The sequence below is a fragment of the Chiloscyllium punctatum genome, chromosome 24 (genome assembly GCF_047496795.1).
Source record: "Chiloscyllium punctatum isolate Juve2018m chromosome 24, sChiPun1.3, whole genome shotgun sequence".
Taxonomy (NCBI): Eukaryota; Metazoa; Chordata; class Chondrichthyes; order Orectolobiformes; family Hemiscylliidae; genus Chiloscyllium; species Chiloscyllium punctatum.
The window spans coordinates 40,186,273-40,199,806 of record NC_092762.1 but is presented as its reverse complement, the minus strand read 5'-3'; the positions used below and the strand labels follow the sequence as shown (position 1 = coordinate 40,199,806).

At 41.3% G+C, this 13,534-nt stretch overlaps 1 protein-coding gene across 10 annotated transcripts in view; it reads left to right on the top strand.

The window, feature by feature from the left end:
- LOC140494474 (uncharacterized) overlaps nt 1-13,534 on the top strand; it is a 116,433-nt gene that overhangs the window by 90,906 nt on the left and 11,993 nt on the right. For 9 of the 10 annotated variants that reach the window (XM_072593681.1, XM_072593679.1, XM_072593682.1 and 6 more), the window contains 3 exons: nt 73-211; nt 1,105-1,205; nt 3,807-3,963. In XM_072593681.1, the coding sequence (XP_072449782.1) occupies nt 73-211; nt 1,105-1,205; nt 3,807-3,963 (397 nt within the window). The remainder of the gene's footprint in view (nt 1-72; nt 212-1,104; nt 1,206-3,806; nt 3,964-13,534) is intronic. The other variant, XM_072593680.1, reaches the window with a different exon arrangement.

Genomic DNA, 13,534 nt, shown 5'->3' with positions numbered 1-13,534 from the left:
AGTGGCTTGTAACTGTAGAATGCCTGCTTCTGGGCATTTGATTTCTGACGTCACTTTTCTGTCTCTTACTAGAGAGCGTGAAATATGGGAAGAGGAAGCTAGAGAGTTATTGGAAAGGGACCTTGATCGACTCCAGCTTGAGAGGATGTGTCTTGAAAGAGGGAGACTGGATGAATCTTTTCCAATAAGGCAGAGATTATTGTTAAGGGAGGTAAGAAGAATTATCTGCAAATGGAAAGTGAAAATGCCCTATTGTGACTCTGTTGTTAATTTTTGTCTCTGTCTGTGGACCTTTCTGACTATTTTTCTGCAGCTTCTCTTAATTACTGCACAGTCTGGTCACTGACAGATGTTGGTGTCAAACAATTTGTGGTCTCCTGATGCCACTTTTAATATATTTTATCTACTGGCTGAGGGGTTGAATAATTAAATTTAATTTTGGATTATCTTTGATTTTAGTGCTTTCTTGATTGAATCTAAACTCTCAAAATTTAAAATAAACTTGAAAGTTTGGGAGACACTTAGCAGGTCTGGAGCATCTGGGTGGCACGGTGGCACAGTGGTTAGCACTGCTGCCTCACAGCGCCAGAGACCTGGGTTCAATTCCCACCTCAGGCGACTGACTGTGTGGAGTTTGCACATTCTCCCCGTGTCTGCGTGGGTTTCCTCCGGGTGCTCCGGTTTCCTCCCACAGTCCAAAGATGTGCAGGTCAGGTGAATTGGCCATGCTAAATTGCCCGTAGCATTAGGTAAGGGGTAGATGTCGGGGTATGGGTGGGTTGCGCTTTGGCGGGTCGGTGTGGACTTGTTGGGCCGAAGGGCCTGTTTCCACACTGTAAGTAATATAATCTAATCTAAACTAATCTAAAAATAGCTAGCATTTCAAGTCCAGTGATCTTTCATCAGAACTGCGAACAGAACAGTCACTGGGTATGAATGAAACTCTGTTTTTCTGTCTATAAAACCTGCTGAGTTTCTCCAGAACTTTGTTTTTGTTTTAAACTTGCCCTGGATGTTTGAGAGTTATAATTTCAGTGAGTAACTATTAGCCTAGCACAGAGGTAGGTAAAGGTGATATTTACAAAATGTGTTCCTTTTATACAGGAAGCAAAGCAAATACAGGAACGAACTTACCGACAGAGGCAAGTGCTGCTACAGAAAATGTGCTTGGAAGAAGCTGTAAAATGGCATTTTCTAAATATTGGGTAAAGTGAATTTTGATTGTCTTCCAGTTTTCAAATAATGCTGACAGAAGATGTCTAATTTGGTGGGAATTACAAACATTCCTATCGCTTGAAAGCTCAATCAGTAAAAATTAGTGTTACTAACTGAGGATGATCAATGAGGCCCTGGAAGCATTCCCTGTTCAATCTGTACCTAGCTGACCTTAAACAGAGCAGTTGTCTTCCAAACTATGCTTCTTTTGCTTCAATTGACCTTTGCCACTAGGTGGGAGAGGAGGCGAGTGATAGGCAGCACAGCGATCATGATTACTGAACAAGTAATCCAAAAGCCCTCATGGAACACAAGGTTGGTTTCAATAATGGTGACAATGGAAATAATGTAAAAACTCACCTAGTTCCCTTGGGTCCTACAGGGAAGGAAAGCAACACAAACCAATCTGGTAAATCAGTCTACTCTCAATCATCAGTAAAGCAATGGAAAGAGTTATTGAACAGCACCTGTTTTGCTAATCTGTTCACTGACACAGTTTGGGTTCCTTCAGTTCCTCTTGACCAGATTATAGTCTTGGTTCAAACATTGTCAAAAGAGCTGAATTCCAAAGGTGAGGTGAGAGTGACTGCCCTTGAAAACAAGGCTGCTTTGACTGAGTGTGGCATGAAGGAGCCCTAGCAAAATTAGTATATGGGAATCGGGAGACAGCTCCAATAATTGGATTCATACCAAGCACAAAGGAAGATGATTTTAATTATTGGAGTTTACAAATTGGCAGAGTCAGGAATGTAATGCCTGGATAATTTTTAGATCCTAACCTTGTGCTGCCATTTTGAAATGGTTGCACCTTGATTGGATAGGCGATCCTGTACAGAGGCCCTACATATCAAAGCCGTATACAGCCTCAGCAAGGCATCCTTGCTTCTGTACTCCTATTCCATGAAAATACAGGCCAACAGACCATTTACCTTCCTAATCACTTGATGCACCTGCATACTTGCTTTCAGTGATTGGTGTACAAGGACATGTAGGTCCTTTTGTACATCAACATTTCCCAGTTTGTCATCATCTAAACAATGCTCTGTCTTTCTCTGTTTTTGCACCTATGTTGGTAAGGTAAATGAGACTAGTTTAATTTGGGAAATTTGGACAGCATGGATGAGTTAGACAGAAGGGTCTGTTTCCATCCTCCATAACTCTATCTAGTCTCTGCAGGAGTTCCTCAGGATATTGTCATAGGCCCAACGATCTTCTGATCATACAAACAAGGAACAAGAATGAGCCATTAGACCCTTTGGCCTGCTTTGCCATTTGTTAAAATCATGGTTGATCAGACATTAACCTCAACACTGCATTGTGGTACAACCCGATAATCTATTCTCCCCATAGTAATCAAGAATCTATCTACCTTTATAAAGATTCTGCATCTACCTTTTGAGGAAGGATATTCCAAAGACAGTCAACCTTCTGAGGAAAGAAAAGTCCTCATTACTCGCATAGTAGGTGACCCCTCTTTTTAAACAATGTCTCACACAAGAGAAAACGTTCTATTGGCACCCTTCAGGATCTCGCATGTTTCAATTAAGTCAACTCTGACTCTTCTAAACTCCAGACAATACAGGCCTACTCTGTCTAGCCTTTCCTCATAAGGCAATCTGCTCATTCCAGGTACTACTCTAGTAAACCTTCTCTGGACTGCTTCCAATGCATTAACATCCTTCCATAAGTATGGTGACCAGTAATGTACATAGTATTCCTCAGTCTCACCAATGTCTTGTTAGACTGAAGAATAACCTCCCTACTCTTGCACTCAAGTCCTCTCGCAATAAAATATAATGTTATTAGCTTTCACGATTACTTGCTGTACCTGCATACTAACCTCAGTAATGCATGCAACAATGACATCCAGATCTCTAAGCTCTGCAACCTCTTATCATTTAGAGGAAGGATCACTGTTTTTTCTTCACATATGCTGCTCAAGCTGCTGGGCTTTTCCAGCAGCTTCTGTTTTTGTTCCATGTTATTCCAGCCATTTGGTTTGTCTCCAGCACCACCGTAATATTATTTTAAAATTATCTCTCCGCCTCATTTAATTGGATGACAGGTCATCCCTTCAGTTGTTATTCAGCTATTGACACTTTACTCACACTGTCTAACAATCTTGGTCACCAGCAAAGCCTTATTATTCCACACTCCAGTCACCATTTGTATGATCTTTTGATATCTGCCCATAAATTCGGTATTCTGTGTGCTTTCCTCTCACTTTACCTGACAAAGGGGCTATGCTCTGAAAGCGGGTGATTTCAAATAAACCTGTTGGACTATAACCTGGTGCTGTGTGATTTTTGACTTTGCCCTGTTTTATAGCCATTGTTCTTACATAATAAACCCAGAACTGCATCTGCTTTTGTAACATTTCCTACAATCTTTTCCACTTGCTTTATAATTCAGGGCTTCTTTGTTTTTCCATTCCGTTCCATTGGAAACATAATCTGAATGCTACATTTTTCACTCTGTCTTCTTTTTCCAAGTATACGTCATCTGGACCTCTTATATGAATTGTCACTTGGTAATTTGAGTCCAGTTACCCCAAAATGAAGTATGAAATATTAATTTTCTTTCTTCATTAGACCACATGGAGCATGGGAACGAGAAACAAGACAAGAATGGGAAGGTAGAGAACTATTAAGAAGAGAATTGGACCAAGTAAGGTACAAAAGATTACGTCTTGACAGAAAAACACTGGAACCCGAGACACAGGAAAGGTTACGATTCTTCTTAGATGGGGTAAGGCAAACAATGTAGTGCAAGTGTAAAAGGGACTTGCAGATAGGTTTTGTCTTTTTAGTTGTTAAATATCCAAGTAGTGGCTGCTGCTGTTTTTGTTTGAATGTTATTTTTGAAACTTCACTGCAAATGTTAATGAATGAATTCTGATTAACTTAGTTATGTGAATATTGCTTCCACGTTTGCGGTTTACCATGACATGTTATAAAACATGAAGATTGGTAAAATGCCTGATTTTGTGTCCTTTGAATTTACTCCTGCATGAATGTTTATCCAAACTGTTTTGCTTAACACTTTCATGGGATATGGGGAAAGGATGTCAGATTTCTTTCCCTAAAGAACATTAGTAAACTGGATGTGTTTTTACAACAATTGATTATAGTTTTTTATGATCACTGTAAAAACTGTAGTGATCACTTATACTATATTTATATTCTATATTTATTAATTGCATTTAAATTCCACCAGCTGTCATGGTGAGACTTGATCCCATACCCCAGAATATTAACAGGGGTCTCTCGATTACTGGCCCAGCGACATTTTCATTATGTCACTGTTTTTGTAAAAGTAAGTATCGGATAGAAGACATTTAGAATGATCTGTACAGCCCTTAAACCAAGATCTTCTCGGGAGGTTATAAAATATCCCATGACACTATTTGAAAAAGAGTAGATGAGTTCTACCTATTATTCTGCAATCTGTCATCAAAGAAAATCTCAGGATATCTCATTGCTATTCATGGCATCTTGTATGCAACTTGACTGCTGTGTTACAAAGCTACCTGTTTAACTACACTTTAAAAACACTTCTTTCTTCCTTACATGTATCACAATCAATAACCTAGGTCATCATAGCAATAGGTCTGGTTGCTATGATAATGTGATGTATCAGATATTTATCTATGAAATGGTACGAGTGATGCAGAAGTGTACATCTGTAGTATCCCCAGGACATTGGTCTATTGGTTGATACATTGATCTTGGGCCATCATATTTTACTTGTAGATTAAATGCCTTGAATTTAATGTCTATTGATTAGCATTGCTCATTGTTGAGTTTGGAATTGTTCTGTCGTATCTTTGGGCTATTTTACTTTCATTGTGACCAGCTATATGTAAGCAGGATTTAGTTTGCTTGCAAGTCAGCAGTAGATTTCCTGTTTACAAAATGGGAATATAACATGTGCTGTCATCAAAATTTGTTTTTTTTTTCCTTTTCAAGAGCATGTGCTGTTAGATTTTTGGGGGACTACATCTTGATTATCAGGGCTCCTTAAGTTAGAAAGCAAACTTTTCAAAGTAAGGTCCCGCAAACTTGCTGTACGTCTCTAGTAAAGGACATTAAAATAGTGACTTGTACTGAGCATGCAGCCAGTCCTCAACAACAATCTGTTATTCTTCATTCATTACCAATCCACACTGTTATCCTTCTCCAGCTGCTGATATTGAAGCAAACTTGGGACCTGGGGATTAGGCTACTCTGGCTCAACTGGACTGCCAAATCTTTCCAAATGTCAAACTTGTAAAAACAAATACACACATTGACAACCAAAAATATATACAGATGGGCACTTCTATACATTTAAAGAAAAAAATCATAAGGGGAACAGACAAAATTGATTTCCCCATAATAAGTTTTCATCCTTTACACCAGATCGCTTAAAAACAAAAGAGGAAGAAAACCATTGAAATGTATTTTTTATCTTTTTATTCCAGTTGTAGTTTCTAAATTAAAAACCAGGAAGTGTTTCAGAAGGAAAATAAAGACTTTTTTTATAAAATATTTGGGAAATCAATAGACAATAGACAATAGATGCAGGAGTAGGCCATTCAGCCCTTCGAGCCTGCACCGCCATTCAATATGATCATGGCTGATCATTCCCAATCAGTATCCTGTTCCTGCCTTATCTCCATAACCCTTGACTCCACTATCTTTAAGAGCTCTATCCAATTCTTTCTTAAATGAATCCAGAGACTGGGCCTCCACTGCCCTCTGGGGCAGAGCATTCCACACAGCCACCACTCTCTGGGTGAAGTAGTTTCTCCTCATCTCTGTCCTAAATGGTCTACCCCGTATTTTTAAGTTGTGTCCTCTGGTTCGGCATTCCCCCATCAGCGGAAATATGTTTCCTCCTGCCAGAGTGTCCAATCCTTTCATAATCCTATACGTTTCAATCAGATCCCCTCTCAGTCTTCTAAACTCAAGGGTATACAAGCCCAGTCGCTTCAGTCTTTCCGTGTAAGGCAATCCTGCCATTCCAGGAATTGACCTCGTGAACCTACGCTGCACTCCCTCAATAGCCAGAATGTCTTTCCTCAAATTTGGAGACCAGAACTGTACACAGTACTCCAGGTGTGGTCTCACCAGGGCCCTGTACAGCTGCAGAAGCACCTCTTTGCTTCTATACTCAATTCCTCTTGTTATGAAGGCCAGCATGCTATTAGCCTTCTTCACTACCTGCTGTACCTGCATGCTTGCCTTCATTGACTGGTGGACAAGAACACCCAGATCTCTCTGAACAGCCCCTTTACCTAATTTGATACCATTGAGGTAGTAATCTGCCTTCCTGTTCTTGCCACCAAAGTGGATAACCAGACATTTATCCACATTAAACTGCATCTGCCATGCATCTGCCCACTCACCTAACTTGTCCAGGTCACCCTGTAATCTCCTAACATCCTCATCACATTTCACCCTACCACCCAGCTTTGTATCATCAGCAAATTTGCTAATGTTATTGCTGATACCATCTTCTATATCATTTACATATATTGTAAAAAGCTGCGGTCCCAGCACGGATCCCTGCGGTACCCCACTGGTCACTGCCTGCCATTCCGAAATGGAGCCGTTAATCACTACCCTTTGTTTCCTATTAGCCAACCAATTCTCTATCCAATCTAGTACTTTGCCCCCAATACCGTGCGCCCTAATTTTACTCACTAACCTCTTGTTTGGGACTTTATCAAAAGCTTTCTGAAAGTCCAGGTACACTACATCCACTGGATCTCCCTCGTCCATCTTCCGAGTTACATCCTCAAAAAATTCAAGAAAATTAGTCAAGCATGATTTCCCCTTCATAAATCCATGCTGACTCTGTCCTATCCTGTTACTGTTATCCAGATGTGCCGTAACTTCATCCTTTATAATAGACTCCAGCATCTTTCCCACCACTGAGGTCAGACTAACTGGTCTATAATTTCCTGCTTTCTCCCGCCCACCCTTCTTAAAAAGTGGCACAACATTAGCCGCCCTTCAATCCACAGGAACCGACCCCGATTCTATTGAACTCTGGAAAATAATCACCAGCGCATCCACGATTTCCCGAGCCACCACCTTCAGTACCCTGGGATGCAGGCCATCAGGTCCCAGAGACTTATCAACCTTCAGACCTAACAGTCTCTCCAACACCAAATCCTGGCAAATATAAATTCCCTTAAGTTCAGGTCCTTCAGCCACTGTTACCTCAGGGAGATTGCTTGTGTCTTCCCCAGTGAACACAGATCTGAAGTACCCATTTAATTCCTCTGCCATTTCTTTGTTCCCAGTAATATATTCCCCTGTTTCTGTCTTCAGGGGCTCAATTTTTGTCCTAACCATTTTTTTTGCCTTGGACATAGCTTTTACTATCCTCTTTTATATTCTTGGCCAGTTTACCTTCGTACCTCATTTTTTCTCTGCGTATTTCCTTCTTACTAATCCTCTGTTGTTCTTTAAAAGCTTCCCAGTCCTCAGTTTTCCCACTTATCTTCGGGAATCATTGGGAATTAATTAATTCAAATAAAATGTAGAAGTTAGCAATATTGCCCACACCTCCTCCCTCACCTTGAGAATTTCTTCCTTCTCCTTCCACACCTAGTCCATTGCTTACATTATCCCTCTAACTCACTTTCAGATTTTCTTGCAGACACAGACAGAGTCACTGTACCTGTACTAGATCCACAAACATCTTGGCCCCTTATTTTTTTTCTCTCTCACTCACTCCTGCTGCTGTTCCAGCTCTTTAAATGGCAAATGCCCTCTCTACTATGTTACTGTTCTTCCAGTCATAACGTCTGTTTTTGGAGAAAAGCCAGAAACAGCAGTGAGGAAGTCTATTGGAAAAGTTGGAGCAGTAGCATTGGATATTGATGTGCAGTTGCAGCAGCAATTACTCACAGATTCTGTCTTCAGGGCATGTTCGTTCTTCCATTTAAATCACAATTTTTGTACTCGTGCAATTTGGTCTCTCATAGAGTTGTCAAATGAGCCTTAATCCATAAAATTTAGCAATAGGGCTAACAATTTCAAGGAAGATGTTTACTCCCATCTTTGCGTTTTTGAAGAGTCATTTTAGGAGAGAATTCACCTGTTACCCTGTTTCCTTTGAGCATTCATGTGGAGTTTTCTGTATGCATTAAGCCAACAATAAAAATGTAGAGTGATATGTATGTCTTGTCAGATGTAGGAGTTTAAAGAGAGGTTAAGGGTTACTGCAGATTATATCTGCCATAAATGCTGCTGGCTGCGAATCTTATCAGATCGAATGGATCAGTTGGAGAGACAGTTAGAAGAAATGAGGAATTTGCAACAGCAACAGTATGTGATGGATGGCAGTTGTAGGAAGGGGGGGACGTCTCAGATACAGTCACATAGATGGGTTAACTCCAGGAAAGGTAAGAGAGGTAGGCAGCTAGTGCAGGAGTCTTTTGTGGATATACCCATTTCAAACAGGTATGCTGTTTTGGAAAATGTAGGGGGTGATGGATTCTCAGGGGTACGTAGCACGAACAGCCAAGTTTCTGGTATTGAAACTGGCTCTAATGCAACGAGGGGTACGTCGGATTCCAAGAGATCAATTGTGTTAGGGGATTCTGTAGTCCGAGGTACAGACAGACGTTTCTGTGGCCAGCAGCAAAAAATCAGAATGGTGTGTTGTTTCCCTGGTGCCAGGATCAAGGATGTCTCAGAGAGGGTGCAGAATGTTCTCACGGGGGAGAGGGGCCAGCAAGAGGTCATTGTCTACATTGGAACCAACGACATAGGAAGGGAAAAGGTTGAGACTCTGAAGGGAGATTACAAAGAGTTAGGCAGAAACTTAAAAAGGAGGTCCTCGAGACTAGTAATATCTGGATTACTCCCGGTTCTACAGCTAGTGAGGGCAGGAATAGGAGGATAGAGCAGATGAATGCATGGCTGAGGAGCTGGTGTATGGGAGAAGGATTCACGTTTTTTGGGTCATTGGAATCTCTTTTGGGGTAGAAGTGACTTGTACAAGAAAGATGGATTGCACATAAATTGGAAGAAGACTAATATACTGGCAGGGAGATTTGCTAGAGCTGCTCAGGAGGATTTAACTAGTAAGGTGGGGGGGTGGGACCCAGGGAGATAGTGAGGAAAGAGATCGATCTGAGACTAGTACAGTTGAGAACAGAAGCGAGTCAAACAGTCAGGACATGCAGGGACAAGGTAGGACGAATAAATTAAACTGCATTTATTGCAATGAAAGGGGCGTAACAGGGAAGGCAGATGAACTCAGGGCATGGTTAGGAACATGGGACTAGGATGTCATAGCAATTGCAGAAACATGGCTCAGGGATGGACAGGACTGGCAGCTTAATGTTCCAGGATACAAATGCTACAGGAAGGGTAGAAAGGGAGGCAAGAGAGGAGGGGGAGTGGCATTTTTGATGAGGGACAGCTGTGCTGAGGGAGAATATTTCTGAAAATACACCCAGGGAAATGATTTGGGTGGAACAGAGACATAAGAAAGAGATGATCACCTTATTGAGATTGTATTATAGACCCCCCTAATAGTGAGAGGGAAATTGAGAAACAAACTTGTAAGGGGATCTCAGCTATGTGTAAGAAAAATAGAGTGGTTATGGTAGGGGATTTTAACTTTCCAAACATAGAGTGTGACTGCCATAGTGTTAAGGGTTTAGATGGAGAGGAATTTGTTAAGTATATACAAGACAATTTTCTGATCCAGTATGTGGATGTACCTACTAGAGAAGGTGCAATACTTGACCTACTCTTGGGAAATAAGGCAGGGCAGGTGACTGAGAGGTCAGTGGGGGAGCACTTTGGGGCCAGCGACCATAATTCCATTAGATTTAAAATAGTGATGGAAAAGGATAGACCAGAGCTAAAAGTTGAAGTTCTAAATTGGAGAAAGGCCAATTTTGACGGTATTAGGCAAGAACTTTCGAAAGCTGATTGGGGGCAGATGTTCGCAGGTAAAGGGACGGCTGGAAAATGGGAAGCCTTCAGAAATGAGATAACAAGAATCCAGAGAAAGTATATTCCTGTCAGGGTGAAAGGGAAGGCTGGTAGGTATAGGGAAGGCTGGATGACTAAAGAAACTGAGGGTTTGGTTAAGAAAAAGAAGGAAGCATATGTAAGGTATAGACAGGATAAATGGAGTGAATCCTTAGAAGAGTATAAAGGAAGTAGGAGTATACTTAACAGGGAAATCAGGAGGGCAAAAAGGGGACATGAGATAGTTCTGGCAAATAGAATTAAGGAGAATCCAAAGGGTTTTTACAAATACATTAAGGACAAAAGGGTAACTAGGGAGAGAATAGGGCCCCTCAAAGATCAACAAGGAGGCCTTTGTGTGGAGACACAGAAAATGGGGGAGATACTAAATGAATATTTTGTATCAGTATCTACTGTGGAAAAGGATATGGAAGATATGGACTGCAGGGAAATAGATGGTGACATCTTGCAAAATGTCCAGATTACAGGAGAGGAAGTGCTGGATGTCTTGAAACGATAAAGGTGGATAAATCCTTAGGACCAGATCAGGTGTACCCAAGGAAGCTAGAGAAGTGATTGCTGGGCCTCTTGCTGAGATATTTGTATCATCGATAGTCACAGGTGAGGTGCCGGAAGACTGGAGGTTGGCCAACGTTGTGCCACTGTTTAAGAAAGGTGGTAAGGACAAGTCAGGGAACTAAAGACCAGTGAGCCTGACGTCGGAGTGGGCAAGTTCTTGAAGGGAATCCTGATGGACAGGATGTATGTGTATTTGGAAAGGCAAGGACTGATTAGGGATAGTCAACATGGTTTTGTGTGTGGGAAATCATATAGCACAAACTTGATTGAGTTTTTTGAAGAAGTAACAAAGAAGATTGATGAGGGCAGAGCAGTAGACATGATCAATATGGACTTCAGTAAGGCGTTCGACAAGGTTCCCCATGGGAGATTGATTAGCAAGGTTAGATCTCACGGAATACAGGGAGAACTAGCCATTTGGATACAGAACTGGCTCAAAGGTAGAAGACCGAGGGTGGTGGTGGAGGGTTGTTTTTCAGACTGGAGGCCTGTGACCAGTGGAGTGCCACAAGGATCGGTGCTGGGTCCTCAACTTTTTGTCATTTCCATAAATGATTTGGATGCGAGCATAAGTAGTACAGTTAGTAAGTTTGCAGATGACACCAAAATTAGAGGTGTAGTGGACAACAAAGCGGGATACCTCAGATTACAACAGGATCTGGACCAGATGGGCCAATGGGCTGAGAAGTGGCAGATGGAGTTTAATTCGGATAAATGGGAGGTGCTGCATTTTGGGAAAGCAAATCTTTGCAAGACTTATACACTTAATGGTAAGGTCCTAGGGAGTGTTGCTGAACAAAGAGACCTTGGTGTGCAGGTTCATAGCTCCTTGAAAGTGGAGTCGCAGGTAGATAGGATAGTGAAGAAGGCTTTTGGTATGCTTTCCTTTATTGGTCAGAGTATTGAGTACAGGAGTTGGGAGGTCACGTTGTGGCTGTACAGGACATTAGTTAGGCCACTGTTGGAATATTGTGTGCAATTCTGGTCTCCTTCCTATCGGAAAGATGTTGTGAAACTTGAAAGGGTTCAAAAAAGATTTACAAGGATGTTGGAGGATTTGAGCTATAAGGAGAGGCTGAACAGGCTGGGGCTGTTTTCCCTGGAGCGTCGGAGGCTGAGGGGTGACCTTACAGAGGTTTACAAAATTGAGGGGCATGGACAGGGTAAATAGAAAAAGTCTTTTCCCTGGGGTCGGGGAGTCCAGAACTAGAGGGCATGGGTTTAGGGTGATAGGGGAAAGATATAAAAGAGACCTAAGGGGCAACCTTTTCACACAGAGGGTGGTATGTATATGGAATGAGCTGCCAGAGGAAGTGGTGGAATCTGGTACAATTGCAACATTTAAGAGGCATTTGGATGGGTATATGAATAGGAAGGATTTGGAGGGATATGGGCATGGTACTGGCAGGTGGGACTAGATTGGGTTGGGATATCTCGTCGGCATGGACGGGTTGGACCGAAGGGTCTGTTTCCATGCTGTACATCTCTGTGACTCTATGAGCAAATACTTTTTTATCAGTACTAAAGGAAACCGGTCACAAAGGGTAATATAGGTCCATTGTACAATGCACAATATTAAATGAATACAGTATCCATTTTCACAGCAGAGGAAGATGATGAGATAGATATCAAAGTAAGGAGGCAAGTCTAAAGCAAGGAATTTGATGGATTTAAATATTGTTTTTAAAAAATGTAATGAAGAAATTAATCAAACTTATATTAGCTTATTGAACACAAAAGACGAGAAAGTTGCAAATCTTTGTCATCATTTTCCAAAGCACTGTAAATTCAGGAATTACACCTTTGGATTGAAAATGAGCAAATATCATCTATTATTTAAAGAGGGAAGGTGAAGAAACTAGAGGGTGAGACCTTTTAAATTTTACCGTATTTGTAATGAAATATACACACGGGATTATTAGAGGAGGTAATAGTGCCAATGTTGGAAGACCTGCATTGGTAATTGATTGAAATGCAGAAGACTTAGTGTTGAGGTTCATGTATCTTGATTGGTATGTTTGACAAGTGGTATTCTCCTTGAATCTGTCTAGGGTCTTGATCTTTCACTAGAAGTATGGATGACTTAGATGTACGGTTTAGGAGTGGTGTAATCAAATTAGAGACTGTATGCTTTACACCTAAACAGAGCTAGGAGTAATTTCCTTGAAAAGCAACTTGCTTGAGCTTAGAGGAAGGACCTAACCTCACTTTGTAGGAATGTGGGAACCTGGAGCTACTACCAAAGGGATAACTATTTCAAATAACATCAGGAAATACAGATGGTACGTGGAGGACCTTGAGCATGTACACCAGCCCCTTAAGGTCTCAAGACAACTGGGTAAAGTAGTTAGAAGGTATATGGTAAATGGCACAGAGTTTAAGAGCAGGAAGGCTATGCTGAGAACTGTATAAAACGTTGGTTAAACCACAATTGAAGTACTGTGTACAGTTCTGGAAACTACATTGAGTGATGTGATAGCACTGGAGAGGGTGCAGAGAAGATAGACGAGATTCGTTGGGATGTTGCATGGGCTGGAGAATTTTAGTTATAAAGAGAGATTGTACAGACCGGTGTTGTTTCTTTCGAGTAGTGGAGATTGACAGGGGGTATGATTGAGGTGTATAAAATTATGAGAGGCAAAGATTGGATAGATAAAAAGAGACTTTTCCCTTTGATCGAGGGATCATTGGCCCTGGGGCATAGATTTAAGGTAAATGGCAGAACGTTTTGAGATGGTGTGAGGAAAAAACTTTTT